This window comes from Lathamus discolor, chromosome 1 (genome assembly GCF_037157495.1).
Source record: "Lathamus discolor isolate bLatDis1 chromosome 1, bLatDis1.hap1, whole genome shotgun sequence".
Classification (NCBI taxonomy): domain Eukaryota; kingdom Metazoa; phylum Chordata; class Aves; order Psittaciformes; family Psittacidae; genus Lathamus; species Lathamus discolor.
In genome coordinates, this window is record NC_088884.1 from 34,662,216 (window position 1) to 34,686,074 (window position 23,859).

General features: G+C 36.5%; 1 protein-coding gene across 1 annotated transcript in view; it reads right to left on the minus strand.

Annotated features, from left to right (window-relative positions):
- The window catches only part of SEMA3A (semaphorin 3A), a 174,029-nt gene that overhangs the window by 117,325 nt on the left and 32,845 nt on the right, over positions 1-23,859 (minus strand). The window contains exons 2-3 of the mRNA XM_065667262.1: positions 8,351-8,508; positions 5,560-5,622 (exon numbers count right to left, since the gene is read on the minus strand). Of these exons, the coding sequence (XP_065523334.1) occupies positions 5,560-5,622; positions 8,351-8,508 (221 nt within the window). The remainder of the gene's footprint in view (positions 1-5,559; positions 5,623-8,350; positions 8,509-23,859) is intronic.

Genomic DNA, 23,859 nt, shown 5'->3' on the forward strand with positions numbered 1-23,859 from the left:
CGGTGTTTCTCTTTTGTTTGTAGTCTATGCAAAGCAGTTCTATGCAGCAGCAATATTAAAACAGCACACTACTTACTTACAAAATGTCTCACTCTCTCATCTCCCAAATGGCAATGAATGCTTTATCAAGAAATCATGCCCACATTAAAAATCTTGGACAAGATTAAGGAGTGAGCAGCCCTCAAGCTGATAAAACAAACATACTAACTGGAAGAGCTGATAAGAGTTGAAAGGGATATGCAGTGGCACTATTTGTATTACAAAATGGCTCAAAAGTCACATTTCTTCTTGTAGTAAGTAATATTGAGAGTAAATTCTGTCCCTAAACTCACTAGAGGTCCATTGCTTTGGATTTTTTCTGACTTTAGCCCTTCCTACTCCCAGGGGACATTCACCTTTCCCTTTCCCCAGGCTGGAAGGGTTCCTGGGTCTTGAGGCTCTGTTAAAGGATTTCAGTGCTATGCTGGAGACAGAGAGGTAGAAAAGAAATGGAGATGATGGTGAGGCTTGGTGATAGAAAAGCTGGAAATCTGCCTGTAGATGTCCTCCAAAGGAGGAACCCTGTAGGAAAGTGACAAACTTCTCTTTGGCACACCCAAAAGAGCCAGAAGTAATTTGACAGGAAAAATTGTGCCTGTCAGACAAATTTAGAAGCAAGCTTTCTAGATCTAGCCAGCACTGTATATTTAATTTTCAGATTCCCTCTTCAGATCTTTGTTTACATAAACAGATGAAAAGAATTACTTTTACTTCCTGCCTCCATGTTCTTCTGTATTCCCTAAGGCAACAACAGCAATAAAATGAGTTAAAGGGAATAGTGTGCATTTATTGCCAACTTTGTTTTGCCAAAGTATCACCAGATATGGCTAAGGGAAACTTGCTAAGTTACGTATCACTTCTAGTTCTTATTTTTTCTTCTTTATTTCCAAATAAAATCATTGTGCACTGATGGTTCTATAAGCCTGTGCAATTGCTAATCTTTCTATGATGTAGGGAGGGGCTGGAAAACTTTAAAGGAAGCATAAACTGAGATGGCATATAAACATTTTGTCTTAATTATTATCATGACAAATGAGATGGTGTATTAAATTACAGCCATGTGATTCTACCTGCACGAACCATAAACTCAATAATTAAGTGCCAATAATTAAATGCAAAGAAGCACATGCATGATATAGTTACATCATGTGTAGTGCAGAGAGTCCTGTTTCTTCTTAACTGGGTATAGATTTCTAATACAAAGTGATTCCAAATGACCACCAAGAGAACTATCAAGTTTAAAAAGAGTCGATCATAGTTGAGTTTACAAGAGTTAATAACTAGGTAAAATTTAATAGCAGTCAAATAGCCCAAGTAGATATCTATTTTCTATAAATTATAATACACACACACAATTGTGCTGATACACTTCAGCTGTTAAGGGAAATGACACAAAAGTGTAGTGTAACTCTCTGTATGGACTCACTTGTTCATATGCCATAGCATATGTAGAAGCTTGCTGGTACCAAGTAAAAACACTTGGTACCTTCTGTATCCATATATCAACATTTATTTCTCACCAGAAACATCCAGACAGGAGCTAATTTTATACAGCATGCAAAGTGTGTTTCTGTTACCATGTAGCTTGTCCTATGTGACTTTGTTAAAGTACCCACTGAAATTTTAAAGATTTATACATGTCAAGGCCAGAAAGGATCATTTTGACAATTGAATTTGAGCTGGGATCTTTAACAGTGGCTAAATAAATTAGATAGTCAAATCGCACATGAAAATAACATACTAAGGTGCCCTTCAGAAACACATCTTTAAAGCTTTCAAGTCATAGAAATCTATCATAACCTTTAAGAGGGATTTATTTGATTAATTGTACACCACATGAACTACTGCTAAGGTGCCTCAGCCAAATCTAGTGCAGACATGTATTAACTAAATGGCAGTCAAAGCTTTTAAAACAAGAGTAAATTAATAGTTTAAGGACTAGATGGGCTTTTCAGTCAAGAAGCTATTCCTACCCTATTCCTACATGCAAAACTAACTAGTGTTTCTGGTAACTACTACAAGTCACCCAAGCTTTGCCTTGCTGGTTTATAACACTCCAGGAATGTCAAAGTGGAATTATTTAACCCATATGTAATGCAGAGGTTGCCATGTGTTTCTGCTGGGTCCCAGGTGCCTGTGAGATCTTAAAAACAAAATACTGAGGCTCACTAGTGAGGGATATGACTAGCATCATGTCTGTACTGCAAGTTCAGTACAAAAGCTGCAAAGTATTCTATAGAGACTTTGTCTTCTTTGATCATTTCCAAGGTCTGGTCAGGAATCATGAGAAATATTCACAGGACTTAGAGCAACCAAAGTAGATCAAATGAGAGACTAAAGTCCAGAATAACAAGAAATCCTCACAAAATTGTCATTTAGTAAAATTACGTAAGAAAAATATCTTACTTGTTATTTATAGTCTTTAATTTTTTATGAACTATGTTATTTTGGTGCTCATAATACTTTACACTGAGGAAATGGAAATATATTGTAATACTAAAGTACTTACATGGGACAGTAATTATTATTTTATTGGAAAAAAATCTATATTTTGTGGGAAAGTGTAGCAGTAAACTTCCATCAGAGAAATCCTGCTATAAGTATTGCATAGCCAGGGGAGTCTTTTAGCCTCTCTTCTTCGCTTACCTATATAAGAAAAGATCTGAAACATACTTTAAAAGGTCAATCTACCTATACAGTGAGCAAAGCTTCACTAATTAACATATATTAAGTCCTTTAAGAAACAAATATGAAAATGACCGCTTAAGGAACAAAGAAAGGGGTATCAGGAGGGCAGGAACAGCCCAAGCCATCCGCTCTCCTCAAATCCTGTATGAACTGTCCTGAGCTACAAAGTTGCTGCACCTACACTGGCCTGACTGACAGCGTCAGTATAAGGAATCCCTCTGAAGGGGTGACAGTAAATTACCTCTTATAATTATGAGAGGAAATCTCGGAGGTCATAGCTGAGGTTAGCAGCGGGGCAGAGCTGGGGTTATGCTTGTGCTGCAGCTGCTGCAGTGCACCTGGCCTATTAGTGGGGACTTGCCTTTTCAACACTGATTTCCCCTGGAGATCAATAATTAAAAAAAAAGAAGTTGTTTAAAAAGACCTGAATGCAGAAGTACAGACTGTCCTGAACCATCACAAGTGAAGAGTATCTTACATCTTAGCAGTGCTACATGCTGAAAGCAGTATTAAATCGAGCATGGTTTATATGGCACTTTATTTGTCCTCTTTTCCTCTTGTTCCCTCTAATGACAGTCTGTTGAGTTATTTTTATGGCCTTCATATTTCACACTCCCAAGGTACTGACAATGGCTTTAAGGAATAAATGAGGGAAGAATAATATGTTTCTTAAATGATTTGTGATCTTTTTCTGTAATTACAGTTAAGGCAGTTACGTTAAATGCTTTGTTTGTAATGCATTGTTTTATGTCAAGAATAGGTAGCTGTAAATATTTAAAGGTGACGACTTGAATACACCAAAATATATATTCCATCTTTCTAGTTGCCTACCAAAACTGGACCCATATTACATATGACCTATGCATTATCTTTTCTCTTTTTTTTCACACCTACACTTATGGTGAACTCTAAAAATTAAAAGAAAAGAAAGCAAAACCATCCCCAACAGCCATATAAATGTTTATGAAAGCGAATTATCTGATTTTAGCAACGTTTTGCTGTGCTACTGTTACTCTCAGGTAATCAGGGCTGCACTGTGTCCCGAGCTTCCTGTTCTATCTATTTTCCACCAGCCTGTGGGAGTGCTGCCTCTAATGCCTACGATCATAGCAGGCACATAAAGTGCGAGCATCACTCACTGCACTGGAGTGTGGTATGGGCTTCACCTTTTAATCACGATCAGCAGGTGTAGCTGTCCTGATATGAGAGGAAGCAAGAGAATCAAGGTGAATAAAATAGTTACAGTATAAGCAGTCCTCTCAAGCTTACCACAGTCAGAGGATAGGGACCCAAACTTGCCAGCTTACTCCAGTATAATAGCATCTCTATCTACAATGAATGGATTGGAATCGGCCTAATGCAATGTATAGAACATACTCTTTCTTGCTATTGTGAATTTATAAAAGTAATTATTAAAAAATTCAAGAGTATACATTAAATTTAGGTGCTGCATCTCTTACTAATTTTCTAGGTTGCAACCCCAGCTATAAAAAAATCTGCTTAACGGAATATCATAATACTTAATAAAAGATCAAGCTGCAAGGTTAGTTAATTTGCTCAGACATCTAACACTAACCTTTTTTTCTTCTAAACTTGAGTATTAGATATTTTAGTCTTCACCTTGTGAAGTACTCCTGAAAATTATTTGTGAAGATGAAGGTGGATTAATTTAAATGTATTATTTCTGTGTAATAATTAGCCCAAGTATCTGGCACTTCAGCTGCCCCTTTACATATATAGCTTAACCCATAGTTCTTAGTTTTCACCTAATCCACCTCTACTGTTCCCAAATGGCTTTTTATGAAGACAACTGTCCTCTACGGCCCCAGTAAAGACTGATGAAACTATTTTTATTATGACCTAGGAAATTATTCAGATGGAGCTCTCTAGAGGCATATGGTTGGCATTATGAATATTTTACAGATTCATCTCTGAAAATCAGGCCAATAGCATATACACATGGGGCCAAGTTCCACTCTCAGTTATACCTTGGCAACCACAATGATTTCCCATTTGGCTGTGTTATGCAAGTATTTGTTTGGCTTATTATATGCATGTATTTTTTATCATTTTTTTCTCCCTTCTTTAGCTCTGTCTTCCCATTTTCCATATTATTCTTATAAAGAAGACAGTTATTACCAGTATGGAAGTATTATTATTTGGGGGCTACTGGCTATGTCTTTCCTGCCTCATAAATACAGGGAATAAGATGTACAAAGGAATGAGGGAAAACATACAGAAAATTATGTGTAGTGTAACAGAGTCTTTCCTGAGGCACCAAAAATGATGTAGAACATTAAAACCACCTTGACCTCAATCTTGCTACAAACTCCATGCAGGGAATAGCTCAGTGAAAATCACTGACTCTTACTGAGATGCCACAAAGAGAAAGCATTTTTTGGAACTTACTATAGCACTAGGATCTTTAGCAGGGCAAAAATAGGTCAAAATACAATCAGGAGACAAGTACACAAGTGTTAATATTTCTTATTCTGATATTTTTCATTCTGATATTTCTCATTCTGATATTTCTCATTCTTTTATTTCTCTCCCTTTCTGATATCTCTACTTCCCTCTTTCTAGTTGATTTCTTTTTTTTTCTTAGATTAATTCTATTTATTTACATTAATAAATTTAAACCCTTGCTCTTGAAGACAAAATTTCATTGTTTTGAATAAGAAGGATGAGGTAGCTCGAGACTGGAGTTTTGATCAGGTGTGTGACCTTACATTGGAGGAAAAAATACTTTAAGAGTTAACAAAATAAAACATAATAAAATATTTACAATGTTTTAGAAAAGAAAAATAAAATGCTAAAAAGATTTGTACTTACGAGAATATCTTTTCCAGCCCACTTGCACTCATCCCTTCGGGAATGAGATACAGGCCAAACAATCTAAAGACACAGAATAAAAATCACGTTGTGTTATTTCATGCTTCAATAATGACAAATTGCAGACTGAATGATACAGTGTCTTTACCCAGTTTCTCTTTTCCCCATTCGTTTCTTTATTTCCTTTTCTTCCATAAAATTTAACAACAAAGAAATGAAGCAATAGGGGCAAAATAGGGATAATGTGAATCACAGTAAGAATATCTAGAAATAGAAATATAGTCTGTATTGTGAATCTAAGCTGTGAATCTTGAATAAAGACGATAAGAGTGTTGACTCTCCATGAAGTGAGAGTTCTTTCATAGTTTTAAATGTGATGTAATGGAATAGAGACTGAAAGCAAAAATTGCAGACACTAACAATAAATCAAATCTATGTGCTTGTGATCTCACATTAGTTACAGCACCAGAAATACTTTGCCTCTTCAGTGTGTCTACTATTTCACTTTATTACTAAGTTTAGTTAATTAAATAATAAAAAAGAAACCATACTATCTTAAAAGTATCCCACTATCAAAAAAGAAATGTTTATGCTGTTCCTATAGAGCTACCCTAACACAAGTAAACCTAATCCTACTTTTACTGTAGTGTTTGCTTAGCAGAAAATGGGTCTCACCTCATACAGAGAAAATCCAGAGACCCTCACAGTCAATTATTCATGGTGGGTTTTTTTGAAAAGCTTTTAGGAATTACATATAGAATAAAACATGATCTTCCCATAAAATGCCAGGCTATTCATTTGGGAGCCTCAGATAATGCAATATGAATGGCCGTAAGTCTGGATTACAGCCTTGGTGTTCAATATAGTTTGCTAAAACTATAAAAGTCAAAGCATTCAAAAAGCGAAAAGAATTAATATGGATGACATAAGAGGTCTAAGGAGACGTTAGATATGGCACTTGAAAATGGTTTGCAAACACATTTTAAATTCAAAATTTTCTTAAAACTTAATGAAATCCAAACAAACAATCCAAGCAATCGAACTTCTTAAGTCTATAAAATAAGGCTGAAAATTTTATGAGCACATTCTCTCTCAAAGGATTCCTGCTACTTCCTGTTTCTATTCCCAGCTTAAAATGTGCAGAGACATGTGAAAATTTAAATTTACTAGGTTGAAAAACATTAACCAAACTTCTGAGATCTCCCAAAAGGACCAGTTCAAACTCAGTTCAAGTTTTGGGCACAGGTTTCTGTATTAATACACCGAGTATTTTAATCCATAAAAATGAATGGCTAGATGTTCTTTTTCCTTATTCTTACAGAACAATATTTTCTTCTAATTTGGTTTAAAAGTTGGCTAAATTGAACTGGTTTTAATAGACTGGAAAGTTTGGCTTTTTGAGTTGTGCTCCTTTGGAGTACAGTGCTGCTATATGCATTTAGACAGGAACCTCAGTGCTTATTTACATGATGGAAGCAACAACTGGTGAGGTTTGTGGTCAAGCACAGCACTGGCTGCACTGTAATATTGATCTTCTGTGACCCTCCTGTCTTTAATAAGCAGATCCCCAAATTCTTTCTGCCTTTTGTCTGTTCTTAAATCTAAATTGTAAGTCTGTTCTTCTCAGTTTGTTGGAAACACTCAGTTGCATGTTACCAACAGCAATTCTTTATTCAATATAGTAATATTTGTATATGATTTCAAATGGTATTCTAAAGGTATCTGAATATGTATGCATGTAAGATATAATTCCTCCTACAGAGCTGTTTTCTGCAATTGAAACACCTTCTTTCCTTTAATTATTCCAGATGTTTTGCACATTAAGCTATCAATCCCTCAGAGAATTCAAATAAATAGCTAGCTTCCTTTATAGCTGCTCTAAAGAGAATAGAAAAGAAAATACCCAGTATTCCTTTTATCCTTTTTCCTTAGAGAATACAAATGAATAGCCAGTCTTCCCTCTGAACAAAAAACGCAAGGTATTTATTGCTATCATCTTAGGAAGCTAATAGTCAAATGGGCAAAAGGTCAGGAACACCAAGAAAAAAATATCCCTGGGTATTGAAGCAATTTATCTCTCATAAAAGGGTACCCTCTGGATTTTAAAAAGTGCCATCAAAATACTTAATATAACAAATCAAACCTCCATAGCATTGTTTACCTTCGCAACATTTTATCTTACTAAAATCAGTTGAAAATGCAATTATTTATTTAGCCTGCAACAAAAGCACATCACTGAACTGTTGTCAGCTTTTAATCCATCACCAGCTTTTACTGGAAAATTATACTCTCCATCAAGAATGGCAAGTTTTCATGGACCTTCTCCTCTTTTACTAAAACTGAACCTATTTTGGTTCAAAAGAAGCAGAAGCAGAGTGCCTACAAGTGCTGGGTTAAAGGAGAGAAATCAGCACTTGGACTCCCAAACAGCTGCTTCTTAGCTACAAATACAGAGTACTAAGTCCTTTTTTGTGTGAACTGTCATAACAGTTGTTTGGGTTTTTTATTAGAAAACATGAAAGTAGCTTGTTTGGGAAATAGGTGGATTATTCGTTTAGCATTTACTTTTCCATAGTCTGAAAAAAGCTTTGTATTTTATACACTCACAGGTTACAGGCTTATTATTATAATTTCTCTTCATAGAGTAAGCAAATGTTTGTGTTGTGATAGTATCCTTGACATCCAAACCCTTACTCCATAATTCACACAGTGCCCAATGTAGTCAGAGTAATAACAATGCTGCAACGTTATAAGTAGATAGTTGCATTGTACAAAACATGAGCAAACATACCTTTTGATATTCCTTGATGTTAACCAGGTTGAAAGAAAATATGTGATCCTTTGCTCCAACATACAGCCGACTCCGTTCTTCATCCAAGAGGAAAGTGTGGTAACTGGAGCTATTAGCTAGTCCATTGAAATTGATTATATTGTTGGATTCCAACATTTCTGTAAGATAAAAATAATACCTTCATTGATAACATGGTCAAATAAAATACACACTTATATTTTGACTTATAAATATTTCATTTTAGGAATTTATACTTATGGAGTAGAAACCAGTGAAAGAGTTATGTCCCTGAGTTCACAAATGTTTTTATTTCAAGTACCCAAACCCAAACTGACTGTGAGATTCAGTTCTACAAAAACAAAGGTCAAAATATCAGTGAAATCAATTGAAAGAGGTTTTAGGTGGTAAAATTTTATCCATGGAACTTATCAACTGTTGGACAAAGTTCAATTTTGTTCAATCAGTGAGATTTACAAGGGTAAACCTGAGGATATCCAGCTGATAAAAAACACCTCTAAACACAAAAATCTCCTACTTTTAGCATACAAAAGAATTTCATGCAGATCTGTAAGTTATGAGAAAGTGCATAAGAATGACTAGTTGGTGAAATAAAATAACACATGCAATCTATTCTCACATGTATTACTATCTTCCCAGCTTTCTGACACAGTTCCCTTGCTCGGAATTCTGTATTTATCCATGACAAGAATTAAGCTAGAGAAGGTAAGTTTGCTTCTGTTTAACTCAAGAATAATTTTCTAGCTGTCATACTCTTCCCAGAACCTTTGCACTTGCCAAGAACAGGATTTCAGCAAAAGGATCTACAGACTCCTCTTAGCTATTCACAACCATTAAAAAAAAATATGCATTTTTCTTGAAACTGGTTAAAAATATTTTTCCATAAGATAATACGGACCATACTTATGTAAACTTTCATGAAAACATTCTTTCTTTATTCCTGTCTATCTACTTTTATATCACGACCAAAGCCAAACCATCTCTATCATTTCAAGATGTATCTGCACTAATGTAATTGATAAGAAATTCTCCCTGCAATGAGAAATCCTATGTGGTTTAAGCCCTGACCTTATAATACACAGAAGCAAACAAGCAGTTTTAGGAGCAGGGACAGTTCCATTGATGCTGGTGCAGTCAGCACTCGTGGACAGAAGAGAAAGGGAACAAATAACATCAGGATCCAAAGGCTGATGGCTAGAGGGCATGGCCATACCTTCCAGCACCTAATGTTAGTGTTAGCTCTGCCATATATGCAAGCCAAGGACGAATGTTTCTCCTCTCAAAACAGCTGCCAAATGCCCAGGATTTGCCTAACAGCACAGCTACCTACTATTACTTTTTGCTTTTCAGTAATATCAGGCCCTTTTTCCACCATTACTCCAATGATAAGTGAGTGTAAGACAGCATCCTCTATGCTGCTAAAAATCAAGCTGATGCCGTTAAAACAGAAATTTCTGCTTATTTTTCTTTTAAAACTCATTTTCCTTATTTTTTAATCTTCTTTTATTTTAACCAGAACAAGCAAGACATCAGGTAGAGCTTTCTTGTAGCTGCATAATAGTGGTATTTAGGATTTTCCAGAATTTCAGCACCTATAGCTTAGTAATCACAAAGATGTCAAACTTACTTTTCACATTTATTTATACCAGGTGCCTTTTGAAGCAGGCTGATACTCTATAATAGCAAGAATTAGCAGGTAACATTTCAAGGAAGGTAAAGATAACACTCAAAGTTGTAGACCATTCAGGCTAGCTTTGCCTCAGTATTCTTTACTTACTTGCAAAACTATCACTAGCACTAGGAGTTAATTTGCGTAGTGGTGTAGCAGAGTGCCAGGGCATGCATTGCATTATGTTCCTTATTCTACAGTTTTTCTGGCTAAATATAGCAATACAGATGTACTACAGATTAGATTTTTAAAACTTGTACTGCTCAAGACCAAAGCTCTCCATTTCTCTAGTGTAAGAAGAAGAAATCAAATCACCCCAAGCAGTCTTGTCAAAATAATTCTTCTGGCTTCCTGCCAACTTCTAGAATTTGACTGTATTGTCCTCTAGTTCACTTATTTGCATTTTGTTAGAGACTTTACTAATTCTCTTTACATTGTAATGACTGATTCAGATGTTGAATGTCGACTCGCTAGTGAGTGATGCAGATGATTGATTGCTTAGCTTGTCTTGAAACTCCCTTGTCTAGAAATACTGTGCTGTCATCTGCGTCTCATCATTTTTCTTATAGCTGTCAAAAACCTTTATAATTTTTTCAGCTTTCATGGTTTGAACTCGCATAGGTATGATTCTGCCCTTGGTGACTGAAGCGTAAAGAAAACTGTCTGCTGAAGTCAATGTTACAGAAAGGTAAAAGTGATATAAATAGAAACAAGATCAGTTAGGCACACAGCTACTTGGTTTAAAACAAACCTGAGTTCTAAACATTCACTTCTCAGATGGTGATTGATGTTTGCTTGCTTTCTAATACTCATGAAAAATGCCAGATCATAACATTGGAGTCTAAGGTTTATTACAGCCAAGAGTAAATTACATCATCGTCTTCACTGTTCGTATGTCACCACAGTATAACTTAAAAGAACCAGGTGTAGCTGTACAGGGAAATACATATATATTTATATATACATTTATATGTATTTTTTCTTTTAGTTTTTTGTGACTTTTCAGAGTATGCAGCAATGTTAAAGGTAACACTGGTGGGGATTTTTTTTTGTGAACATGCAATTTGAAGCCAAACTAAAAGCTAAATTCCATCGCCTTCTCCAAGATTAGGACATTTCTCCTGAATTTTAATCCGGTATTTGTTGTACTGTCCTATTATTGACTTTTGCAGGAGATGATCAGATTTCCAGGGTCTATTTCCCAAAAGATGATTCCTAAGCATATTCCAAGCAGTGTATTTCAAATCACATGAAGTCAGGTTTCTCCCTATCAGGAATCAGGTTGAGAATGTAAGCTGAGGAGAAAAATGTCATTTGGGTGCTAATGATTCTCATTCACTACTAATTTTGTTAGGATTGAGTTACATCACAACTAAGAGGTGAAAACCTAAATAATCTCAGCAGTTCCTGTGTTGTTTATTCTAATTTATATGTATTCTTCCAGTGATGAATATGGCTTCATATGACATTCTGGAAAGGGCTGCTGAAGAGCAAAGCAATAGCATTTTCACAATCAATACAAATTAAGTATTTAACTTCCTCAAAGTCATTAGTTTCAATGTGTTTACCATCCAGTGTCTTTTCAGTATCCAACAGTGACTATTGCTAAGAGAATGAAAGAGAGAGCAGTTACATGGCATACTCCTCGAAGGGCAATGACATCCATCAGTTCTGTTAAGCATCAGTCAGTCATGTTGGCAAGGTATATGGCTGGTAAGTGCTAACATAAACCAAGATTACAGCAAGGATCGCATTGCAATGATGAGGAAAATGATGAATGCCTTCAATAAGTTAATAAAATTAATACTGTCTATTATGCAGACCCTAATTGTATTCTATTTTTCTGTTGTTGTTCTTATTAAACATTGACCTATCTATGGCCTATGCAGACAGGCAATGGTTGCCCATACTCCAAGTAATATTTTACTTCCTCTATGCTTTGTCCAGTTATTTTTATTGCAAAGATGGTGACTTTTCTCCAGCAGCTGGTGCAGCCAAGTACCACTTCTTCAGTAATTGCTCAGAGAACATTTTCTTAATTTCCTTTTGACACATCCTCAGCTGTAGTCATGCCCGTTGTTTTGAACAGGAATGAATGAACCCTATAAAGCTAACTACTGCTTATTATGACCATAGCATTTGCCTATGAGGTAGATTTGGAGTGGGTGGTGATATTTGAAGGTAATAAAGGTTTCATTGCTTTTATTATAAGTGCTTGCTCCCCACATTTGTTAAGTGTTGCAGGTGACCAAACCTCATGGTTTGAAATGCACCATATCTAAACCACTCATCATATAATAATGAATTTTCACTTGTGATGATCACTGAAAACAGATGGAGGTTGAGTTTTTCAAAGTTTGGGGGCCACATTATCCTACTAACCATTTCATTCCAACTACCTTTAATTCACAGTACTGACCTGCTTGCTACAGCTATTATCCTTTCTCTGCCAGTGTCCAAGCTTGAAGTATTTGACCTTTTTCAATGTGCCTTTCTGTAGGCTCTGCATGGTCTTTCTTGATCCAGTCTTGTGAAGAACATTCACTTCAACAGACCAAGCTGACAAATATTAAGAAGAAAACCAGTCCCTAACTTTTGCCTTCCTTTTATTACATGGTTATTTAATTTGCTAATGGAATTGAAACTTAATAGTATGTATACACACAGAAGGCCAAATTCCTGCAGTGAAATCCATGGAGATACTCATGCACAAGGAATGTAGATTTGGTTTCTTTTATGACACTTTTTTCATTAAAGAATAAGCCAGAAAACCACAGCTATAGCTAAGATGAATACAGTTAGGCAGATTCTGAGGTTTGCTTTATCCATGGTTGGTATGTCACTATAAACCTTGTTTTATGTCTGTGTTCCTTCAGCTCAGTTTGTCAAGGGGAGAACATAACAAAAGAAAACCATCTTGGTTTTTTTACTTATCTACTACAAGGCAAACTCTCTTTTTAGCAGGAGGGAGTTTGCCTGTGTAACAAGTTAGAAAATTTGTGAGCTTTGGCCTGCATTCCTGCCGCAGACTTCACAGTCACATGCCAGCCAAGATTATTTTTGTTGATAAGGATCAAAGGGCCATACCAATTTCTAGAGAAATCAGAGGAAAGGTCTCCTCACCAGTATTCAGTTCTGGCCCTGTCCTATTCCTGGTGACTCTGCAGAGTGACTGGATTACATAGGCAGTTCTGCTCGTCATAACACGCTTGTGAATCAAATGAGTGGGTTGCTGGTTGCACAAACTCTCGACCTTCATTCCTTTGCCAGCAACGATAAGATCTCACTGTGTATCTCCTAGCAATAGATAAAAGATGAGTCAATGAGTATTATGCCATCAAACAGGGATTTTGCTGAATTGTGAGCAATGCCTCCCACAACGTCATGCTAGAACATTTCCTTCTTCTCTCGCCAGGCTTTTACTTTGGCTACAGAGTATCAGGTGGCCACATGTTTGCACATGCATTTGTTGCTTACACAGATGCATACTGTACTTCTTCTGCATATCTGCATGTATATCTGTAAATAATCCTAGGTATGAATTAGTCATTACTCTCTGAGTGATTATTTACTGAATTCCAAGATACTACTTCTACCATGCAAGGAAAGAAGTAGCTATTTTAACTTCCAGCCTCTCCTGCAGCTTCCCCATTTTATTGCTCTGAGTCTAGATGGGGAATTCTGACCCTGTCAGTTATTGGAAAGGCAGGGACTGGCAGGAAATCAAGACAGCTTCCTGCAAGGTGACAGCCAGTAGAGCTTATTCGGCAAAACCGGGTATATAAGCAGGCAAAAGGCAGCAGATTTGTTGTGAGCCCACTCCCCACCCAGAAAAGACAACAGCTGCCATGTACACAGTGAAATATTTCAGTGGGGTCTTCCCACATATTCTAAAAGTTGACAGGAACTGAGATAGATGGGTGCTTGTCAGATGTCTGAAAGCAGGTACTTGACCCCATCCCAAGTCTAATGTTCAGTAAACACTGCCAATGGCCGGAAGGAGAACTTCTTCCCCACCCCCCACCCCTGGATTTAACTGCTTGATACCTCAACTACTTTCTTTTATCTGCACCTCAGATATCACTGGGACCTTAGGATCTAGCCCTTAGTGAGGAGAATAGCTCAGCCACCTACTCTTACAAAAAAATAAGAATCTTGCTAAGAGTCAGTGGTACAATTCAAACTTGCACAAACTAATTACTTTTAAAAAAGGACATAATTTATCCATTGTTTAAGATTTCATTTAAGAAAAAAAAAAAGTTAAACAAAATTAAAAGACCTACAGAAACCTTTGTTTTGTTGCATCTTTAACTGGTCAGGCTATTGGTCTTTTAGTACCATCTAAACTGTTCCAGTATTTCCAAGTTATTTTTAGCAATTAGCCTTTGATTTCATATTAGACCCAGAAGAAAAAAGAAAAAACATAGTAAAATTATAACACCACCACCTCCCCCTAACCCTCCCCAACGTATGTTTTCACCTAATTTTAGAATTACGTTGCTTGGGAATATCAGAAAGTGATCAGTTTATTCTGAAATAAAACAGAAAACAAGTTTATAAAGTGCATGAGCTCACATAGTGCAATAAAGGGTTTATCCATTTTCAGAAATGTAACACAAAAATTCTTCTAATCGGCCCTTTTTCATTTTTGCTACATTATGAGCCAGATAAACTTGAAACTACACAGCATTTGTTGTTGATGGCAATTCGGTGTTATTGTAATTTGAATGAGATAAATCACTGGGAGAAAAGGGCAGGTTATCTTATCAGTAATCAAAATACAATTGGAACAGAGCCTCTCACAGCTGTTCCATCAGTCCTAGCTTTCATCCTCTTCATCTACCTTATCATAACAGTTGCCAATCACCCGGTTTCACTGAAATTTGCTCGTAGGACTAAAAAACCAGAAACTTTTTTCTTGTTTTCTGTAAAACTTGTGTTTCTGAGAGAACATGTAGTTCAGGTTACTACATTTTCGTTATAATTTATCAATTAGAAGCAGCTAGGACAAGATATACAGTTCTTAGTGCGCTCCTGATGTAAACCGAGCATTTTAAATGAAACACTCCTGCCTACCTTCCACCGCAGCAAAGAAAACTTGAAGGCCATGAGTATAGTTTGATTAAAACCAGATACTTGGAAGGAGGAATGTTGCACCAATGTTTTGTTTCAGTTGCACCAGCATAAGCATGGATTCCTTTGACTTCAAAATACTGATGCATATGTTTTTTATACTGTAAAACTGAGAGAAGATTTTAGCTCATTAATGTCAGCGCTATTTAGCCGCATGACAGCCCTTAAAGTGTTCTTGATTTGAATAATTGAAGGGGTCACATGATATTTCAAAGACATAAAACAGTTTGATTTTTAAAGCCAACCTGTTTTCCCTTTATTATTTACATTATTTGTCCTGTCTCTTAAAGTGAATCCAGATTATCCTTACTGCTCTGTTGTTTTCTTATAAAACATGAGAAATGTTAAACTCTGAGCTAAACAAAGACTTGTAAATCCTGATTTCTTATATTTCTAATCTCATATTATGAATTTGGCTTTGTGAGAAAGGTTATGGAACATATTTAACTGAGAACTTCACAGGTATTTAAGCACAACATTGTTACAAAATCACAGATGATAAATATTACCTATAGCATTTTTTTGTGTGTGAGATGAATCAGGCAGAAATACATGATAGTGAAAAGAGACCAGGATCTGGTTTTACCAAGTAGTTATCTAAGGGGAAATCTACCTGGTTTAAGATTTGAGTAGGTAACTTTTCTACCTCCCATTTTTGTGCTCAGGAGAAATAATGGAAATGATGTATTGTACCAATGAATGTTGTACTCCTAGCTGCTAAGAACAACATCTGTATTCTCCAGGTTTTCTAAAATGTGACAGAATAATATGGCAAAATACTAATAAAAATGGTTTCTAAACCTGCTAATTCAAATAGTAGAAACACTGTAGGCATATTAGCTATGCCCTCTACCCTGGGTAATTTATCCTCAGTAAGCTTGGTTAGCTCAAAATTGCACCATCTGAGCTAGCACAGATAAACAAGCAGCTAAATCCTATTCATTAAGTTACTGAATTATCAGATCTAGTTAGCAGTTAATCAGTTCTCAGCCATTTGTATGATACTGCTGGAAACAGTCCTTAAGAAGCAGAACCTGTACTGGTTATCAAGAAAGTGAAATTGTGGGTAGTTGTCACACTTCAAGGATTACCTTATCTGTACACAGCACCATCCTTGTCTCATTAAATACCATATCACAGAGCCATGAACACCTTTTCAATGACTAACAGCACAGATAGATGTTTTCCCAGAACACAAATGCATTTCATTTGACCAAGGGGGATGAGATGGAAAGACTGTCATGTCCTATCCTCTCCATGGCCTAACCACATGTTAAGTCTATGCATAGCATGAAGCACAGTTTTTACTCACTCTCTGTTCCCCAAAAGAGCAGGATACATATTTCCAATTCACAAACTTTTTCTCCCAGAACAAAAGCAAACCAGGAAAGGAACTGGTACTCAGGCACATGTGCTTGCTCAAAATATTGACCGTGCTGCAGTATAGATACATCTGAGCTAGCCTAAAACTCATTATGTACTTGTAGTGTCTTAACAACAGTGGCCAAGAGGCCAGCAAAGACTAGCCGATTTTGCTTCTCATCTAATAGTGCTTCGATGAAGCTCAATGTTGAATGACTAGGGTGTTAAATCATGCTAAGCAGGCAAGCTACTTTGAAGTTAGCTCAGGGGATATGACTATGTCATAAGCACAACAATGAATCAAAGTCAGAGACACTAAATGCAAAGCCAGAACATCTACATGATGATGGGTTTTGCACAAGTACAAATTGAGAAGTTTTAGATGAATTTATTATTAAATTCAGTTCTTCCTTTATTTCTGACAACAAAACAAAAAAAAAAAAATCCCCAAAAAACCCAAAAAAAAACCAAACCCAAAAACCTTCTCAAGTGCAAATAAAATTGTTGGGTAATGTCAAAACCTGTCAAAATATTTGGGTTCCATTAACCCACAAACTACTTAAAATACCATGATGCTTTAGAAATTCCTTTCTGAAAAGCTGGTCTAGGTCAGTTAATTTTTTTTTTTTTTTTTGTCATTTATCTCTTAACAATACTGTCCTTTCCTCTAAATTCCTAACAATTGAACCTGAAAGTCCAAAATCCAGTCCTTATGATTCACATACCATGGACAATTAAGAGTCAAAAGTAACAACACTGTCAATGTGTGTAGTGGAGTTGCAGTTGAGATAATAAAATCCTTTCCTCCTGCAAGTGTATTTCTTTTTCAGGGAAAACAGTATTGAATTACTTTCTAAGTCTTAAAGAAAATTTAGTTTCGGGAACCAAACCAACATATCACTTCTAGAGGAAGTGAGCTCACTTAAAAGAATTAATAAATATAAGCTGCTAAGTTTGTTAAGGGATATCACATATCCAGCACTTTGAGGAATTGTCTTTTCACATTAATAGAATGGTTGAGTAAAATTCATTCTCAGTTTTATATCCTTCTGTCTTCTGATAGCTCTTGTTTCTTCCAATCCATAAGGGAGGGTTTGGATTAATTTCAGCAAGGGGTTTAAAGCACTGACTGCAGTTAAACAGCCTTTGTAGCTCACAGATACACACGACTCTGCTAATGCACTGTAATTGCAGCAAAATAAAGGAGGGACTTCTAACCACTGACCCTCCTTGCACAGAATTCAGTGCCAAAATGGAGTAAATGATTATAAGTTTTTATCTTAGTTTACCTTAATGAAAAATCAATGGTATTATGCCATGGATAAAAGAATCTGATTGCTGTGGTTCTGTAATGTGAGGAATATATTTAGCGTCCATTACATTAAATATTACTTCAAATTAGTTATTATTATTTATTGAATGTTTCCAGTTATACCTACAATATGTTAGGTTAGGTTCTGTACATGAAAAAGAAATTTCCAGTTCCTTCTTTCCATCCAAATGCTATAAACATAATTAATAATCAAACATCAGCAAATTCCCCAAAACCATTTTTCAGCTCAAGGTGAATTTTCTCAGGGTTAATTCTGCTCCATCAACCAAAGTTTCAAATTCCTTTCAGGTTACACAAACCAAACTATTTCTACTTTCAATGTTTCTGTAATTATTACACATTCAAAAGCGGAAAAAGGAATTTCTAATTAATCACTAGTTTCAAAATGGAAAATAAACCTTAAATACAATTTTTACATTAGTCTTCTGGATCCTGGGCATACTCCAAAAGGGCTGTGAGGAGTGCATTTCTGCCTAAAATTTCAAGACATGCAAGCAAATTTTAAACTGTAAATAAAACCAAGATAAAACCAAGAAATTATGGTGTGAAGCATTTTTACTAGTTTTTTAAATCTCCCCCAAAACATCTTAATCCACTTCACACAACACACAGTTAAGCTGTGAAAATTCCTGATATGGGCTGTTGTAAATGGTAAAATCGTTTATAGTTTCAAGGGGCCAAGTGATAAGATCAAGGAAAAGAAATCCTTAAGAGGCTATCAAATTCAGAGATGCAGCCTCTAGCTCCCCAATTTCCTGAAATTCAAATTTTAGGAGACTTAGAAAGCACTCTGGGGAGCTATCATTATCTGATTGACCTAACCCTATTATGTTCTACTATGGAGAATCCCTAATATGGAAACCCCATATTATGTGTTTTCTTTAGCTGTGGCTGGAGACAACATATTTCTCACCTAGTCAGGTATGGGTGGAAGTGCAGCCATGACTTGGGTCTTGAGAAGGAAAATGAATATGCAAGACATGAAATGTAATTTAGCAAAATACCTGCTGCAACTCCCTCCTCGCCTGGATTGTGTTCTGTAGTTGTCAGTGGGGATTCCCTGACCCACCCTCCTCCCCACTCTGTCTTCCCTCCCCAAAGCCTTTGGGGCCTCCTTGGATGAGTGGAAGTATTTGCAAACAGCATCACTTCATGCTGACTGAATCCATCTTCTGTAACAGCATTTCAACCTCCAACTCCTTCTAAATACCTTCTGTTTTGAAATAACTTGTCCATATTTGACCTTTCAAGTGAACACCAGAAAGACCCATAAGTAATTTCCAGTAGAGATGGAAGAGGGAAAGTGAGTGGATTATCAGCACTCAGGTAGCACCTGCTGTCTGGCTAGGCTTAATGCATGTCAAGATTTGGATACCACTTTGTGGTTCTTGACCTCAGAGCAAAAGTTCACTTGCTTAAAGACGTATCAGTGTAAATATAGTTGGATTTGTCTGAACACTGAATCACCTGGTGCATCAGGCTCTATTTAGAGCAGCCTTAGAAGGGGATGCAAAGATAATTGAAAGTAACTTGAGGATGTTTTGACTCCAAGCACACTTGGCCAGTCACACATCAACCAGCTCATAGCGGGTTCCTCATGGATGCTATCAGCTGAAATAGCCAAACTGCTGCATGTCCAGCCACATCACCTCCCACCTTCTGTAGCACATCAGTAAGAGGGAGGTGAGATTGCACACAGATGACAACTGAAGAAATGAAAATACTGTTCCAAAAGTAACAAAACCAAGCAATATTTTGTTCAATTAAATTAACTAGGGAGGAAAGCAGATGTGACTGCCTACCACGCTAAAAATTCATCAGTTCCCAGATTTCGTATTTGCTTTTTCCTCTCTCTTTGCACTAGCACAAGGAAGATCTAGTCCATACCACTGATCCTATGTCTCTCATCAATTTAAATAAATGATAGTTTATTCAGGGCATGAACATGATAGCCTCATTACCCTTTGCGATTACCATCAGGAATAAAGTCCAGTGGAATTCTGCATCAGAGAAGAGAAATAATGGAAGTTTTATGTTTCTGAGGCTTCAAGTGGAATATCACTGAGAATCAGTGTATCATATTTTGGTCAAGCCACAAAAACTGCACTTTTTTTACCAAGACCACATTCTTACAGTTTACTTAGGGTCCCTGTCGGAACAGAAGCCTTTAGAGGATGACCTGTAGACTGAAGGTATTAACAAAATGGTCCAGGCACACTGAAACGCAAAGCAGGGTTTGCCTTCTTTCTTTTATTTTGCAAAATGAGAATTACCAACACATGACAATTTCTGCAAAATGTACCATGAAATTTAATTTAGTTCACTGTTTCATACTCTACATTTCTTTGCACTTCGAGTGACTTAAAACAAGACAATTTCTCACCTAAATTCAGGAAACATTGTCCATTGGCATGGAATTACCACACTTGCACAATGTGCTTAATGAATTGCAAACATAGGTTGTGTAGACTCGGTGTAAGTTTGGTTTATGTAAAGAACACATTAACAACTGGAATGTTTTGGGGGAAAAGGCAGGGCACTTTCCACTTACCCTTCCAAACCCAATGATATTATTCATTCTTAACAGCTCTGCTCGTTACTCAGCTAATTTCCCTCCAAAAGAATGCTCCTTTGGGTGCAATATTCAAGTGTATATGTATGTCAACTGCCACACAGGCTTCCAAATGCCCACATTGATCCAAGATACCATGAGTCACTGTTGACAGATGAGGAACATTCACACAAAACTTCTGCTGAAAGTTAAAGGAGAGCTCACGTTTTTTCCTGATGGTCTCACACTAAGACATTGTGGTCAATCGTATATTCCAGAGATTTGCCAAAAAAGCTTTAAAAATAATATTTTGAAGTTGCAATTCACCTAGAATTGAACAGGACACTGAGTCGGTGTTTCCAAATTAAAGCAACACTGGGTGGTTCCGAATAAACTCTAAAGAGCCAGATTTCAGCTGATGGAATCTGGTATAACTCTATAACACAGCAGATGTGGCTATAACTTAAAGCAAAGTGTACTAAGTGTGTCTCTAAAACTCCTTATCATCAGACAAGATTGTGATTAGATCTGGAATAAACTAACATCACAATAAGCTTTCTACATGTTTATAATGTTTGAAGACTAAGTAGCACCCAAGAAACACATCACAAAGAAGTATTGTGACCTTCTGTTGGATACTACATTCATACTTCTGAAATACGTGGGGAAATGACTACTTGTCCTTATGATGAAAAAGTTTCCTATTGACACATACATACAGAATGGATATCTGACAGTGAGAAATCAGTGACTTCTGAGCCTCCATGGTAAATTACCAATGCATGTAAAACCATGTAAAAAAGTTTTCAAAAGTTATTTTAATATTTTCTGCTGAATAAATGTTCAAGGTAAGTACTTTCTTTTGGTTTATTTTTTCCTTAAAGAAATGTAATTCCAGCAGGAGCTGACATGGCTTCTAATATAATGGCAAACATTTGGGTTTTTTTCTAGCTAGTCTAATTATGAAAGGCATCAGGGTAGATATATTTTCCTTTTGTAGCCACTAATACTAATTTGATCTACTGGGGAAACAATTTCAAAATGTCAACATCTGCATGTCTGAGCCCTGCTATGAACTAAAAGTATTTGTGTGCAGAGGTCCTGCTTCAAGCTGTGACACACTACTTACCTCAGTTACACTACTCCCTCCTCAGGGGGAGTTAACACATTAATTTGAACAAATGAAATTAGAACAGCCAACTCTCCACAGCAGTCAGAGGAAAAATACTCTCACTGCAGTGGCTGACTGCAGTTTAAGTGGCATATTGTTTAATTAAAACTACAACAACTAAATGAGTGCATAAACACCCCACAAAAGAGGTCTTCAAGCTTGGAGGTATATATGGACATAGTACCCGATTCCTTAAAAGGAAAGTTACTGTTGCCCTTTTTAGAAGTATAAGCTTTGAGATTTCAGACAGTAATTTACACAACTGCTGTATGTGTTGGTTTCTGCAGATGTATATGCCAGAAATACTCCTGAGATTCAGATGCTAACAAGTTTGAACAGAAATCTGGTAGAAAGGTCCACAAGCTGAGGAAGCTTGCATCTGCTCCACTGCAGTTCATGACCCTTGAGGTCTAATCCAAAGCCAAGCAAAGGCAGTGGGATTTTACTGATTGTGCTGAAAACTGAATCAAACCAATGGATTAAGGGTATGATTCTTACAGGACCTGTGTGTTCAGCAACTTCCTCCACAATGTTTATCCTTATCTCAGAAACATATTTTAAAAGGTATGCACTTCAGCTAAAACACAGGGTCCCTATGGATGTCACTACTTAACGCTCTTACGCACGGTGCTCCATGTGCATTTCTTATCTTGTGATTAAATGGTCAATCCGACATGCTTTGCAATGGTCTCTGCAGGCAGAATATAAGCAGCAGGAGTTTCTGTTTTGCCTTAGTCTGACTCATGTGAGTTGAGAGTAGGTTTTGAGAAGGATTTGGTGTTGGTTCATGAATGTTAGATGCATGTCCTACTATATTCCATGCTATTGGAAAACTCTGTTTCATAATAATACTAAAATAATGGATAGTATGCACTACGCCTAACTTTGATATCTAATCTGGGCCTCAGTTTTAGTTATGTCATGAATCAGTTTGCCTGAAATCATTGTTATGTACATCAGTGAACATCACAAGGTACTCTCAAGGATCTCCACAAAGAGATCAAGTCTGTCTAAATTTAAGAACCTAAATTAAATGAACCAAATCCCATTTCATTCTGAGAAAAACATTAAACTGATGGCAAGATTTTAATTGTAGGTGTTTGTTAATTGTCACAACTTAGATTAACATATATATTTTCTGCATGTTATCTTTACTCAGTTCAGTGTGCAGAATGGATGAAACATCAGATCTGTCTTTCTTTTTGAGCTTTTTAGTACATAGCCTTCAAATGCTAGTCTGGGAAAAAGAATTATTAAATTGCTTTTCATCCTATGGTAGAAATGAGAGTCAGAAACATGATTCAATGGAAGAGAAGCCATTATGATTCCTAATTTATGTAGACACAGGAATAAAGAAAACAATATTAACCTAAAACAATAGGGATTCGATTTGACTCAACAAGCCCCTATCTTTCAGAATATTTAGCATGTTGAGATAGATTATTTCAGAGCACAATCCCACACTCGATATACCAAGTGCAGAAATGCACACTTGGATCCAGTAGAAAGGTACCTAGACAGCCAGAAAAATTATGAACTCACAGTCAGTGACTATCTAGCACACAGCACACAGGAATGATAGAGCAGCAAGATAACAGTTTAGCTATTCAGGAAAAGAATCAAGTACCTTAACCTTTTTGTCTCCTGCCTCACCATACAGATACCGGATTCTGCAATAAATTGAGGTGTTACACACAAAAGGCATCTCTGATTTCACCTTGCTGGTTACCCAGCCCCATCTTGTGTATCAAGGGAAGAAGTCCCCTAGAAATAAGACAAAATCTGTGTAATCAAAGGTTGCATGGGACTGCTGCAGTTCCAACATGAAATGGGCTGCTGGATCCTCCAGTTGTGTGAGGAGAGCAAGCTCTCTGAAATAATTCCTCTCTGGTGGTAGTGATAGTCCAGGCTTTATGTCACAGATTCACATACAGAAGTGACTGTGTTGGCTAAAAAAATCCAAACAGGAAGAAGTGGGACAGTCAGCACGTAAATTTTCAGTCCAAAATATTACAGGTTATGAGAAACTAAACGCACTGATTTATCACACGAAGTACCACGCACATTTAACTAGTGTTCAAATAATAACGTATTTACAATGAAGAAGTGTATGACTTTTTCTATTTTTAAAAATTAGCATACATTCTTCTCCTACTGAAGTCAACAGCATTTAATTTCTGATTTAGTTTATATACATTAAAATGTTTCTGTAAATCAGGAATATAGGTAGTTTAGTAATTAGGTGAATACACTCCACATTTTACTGTGGAGT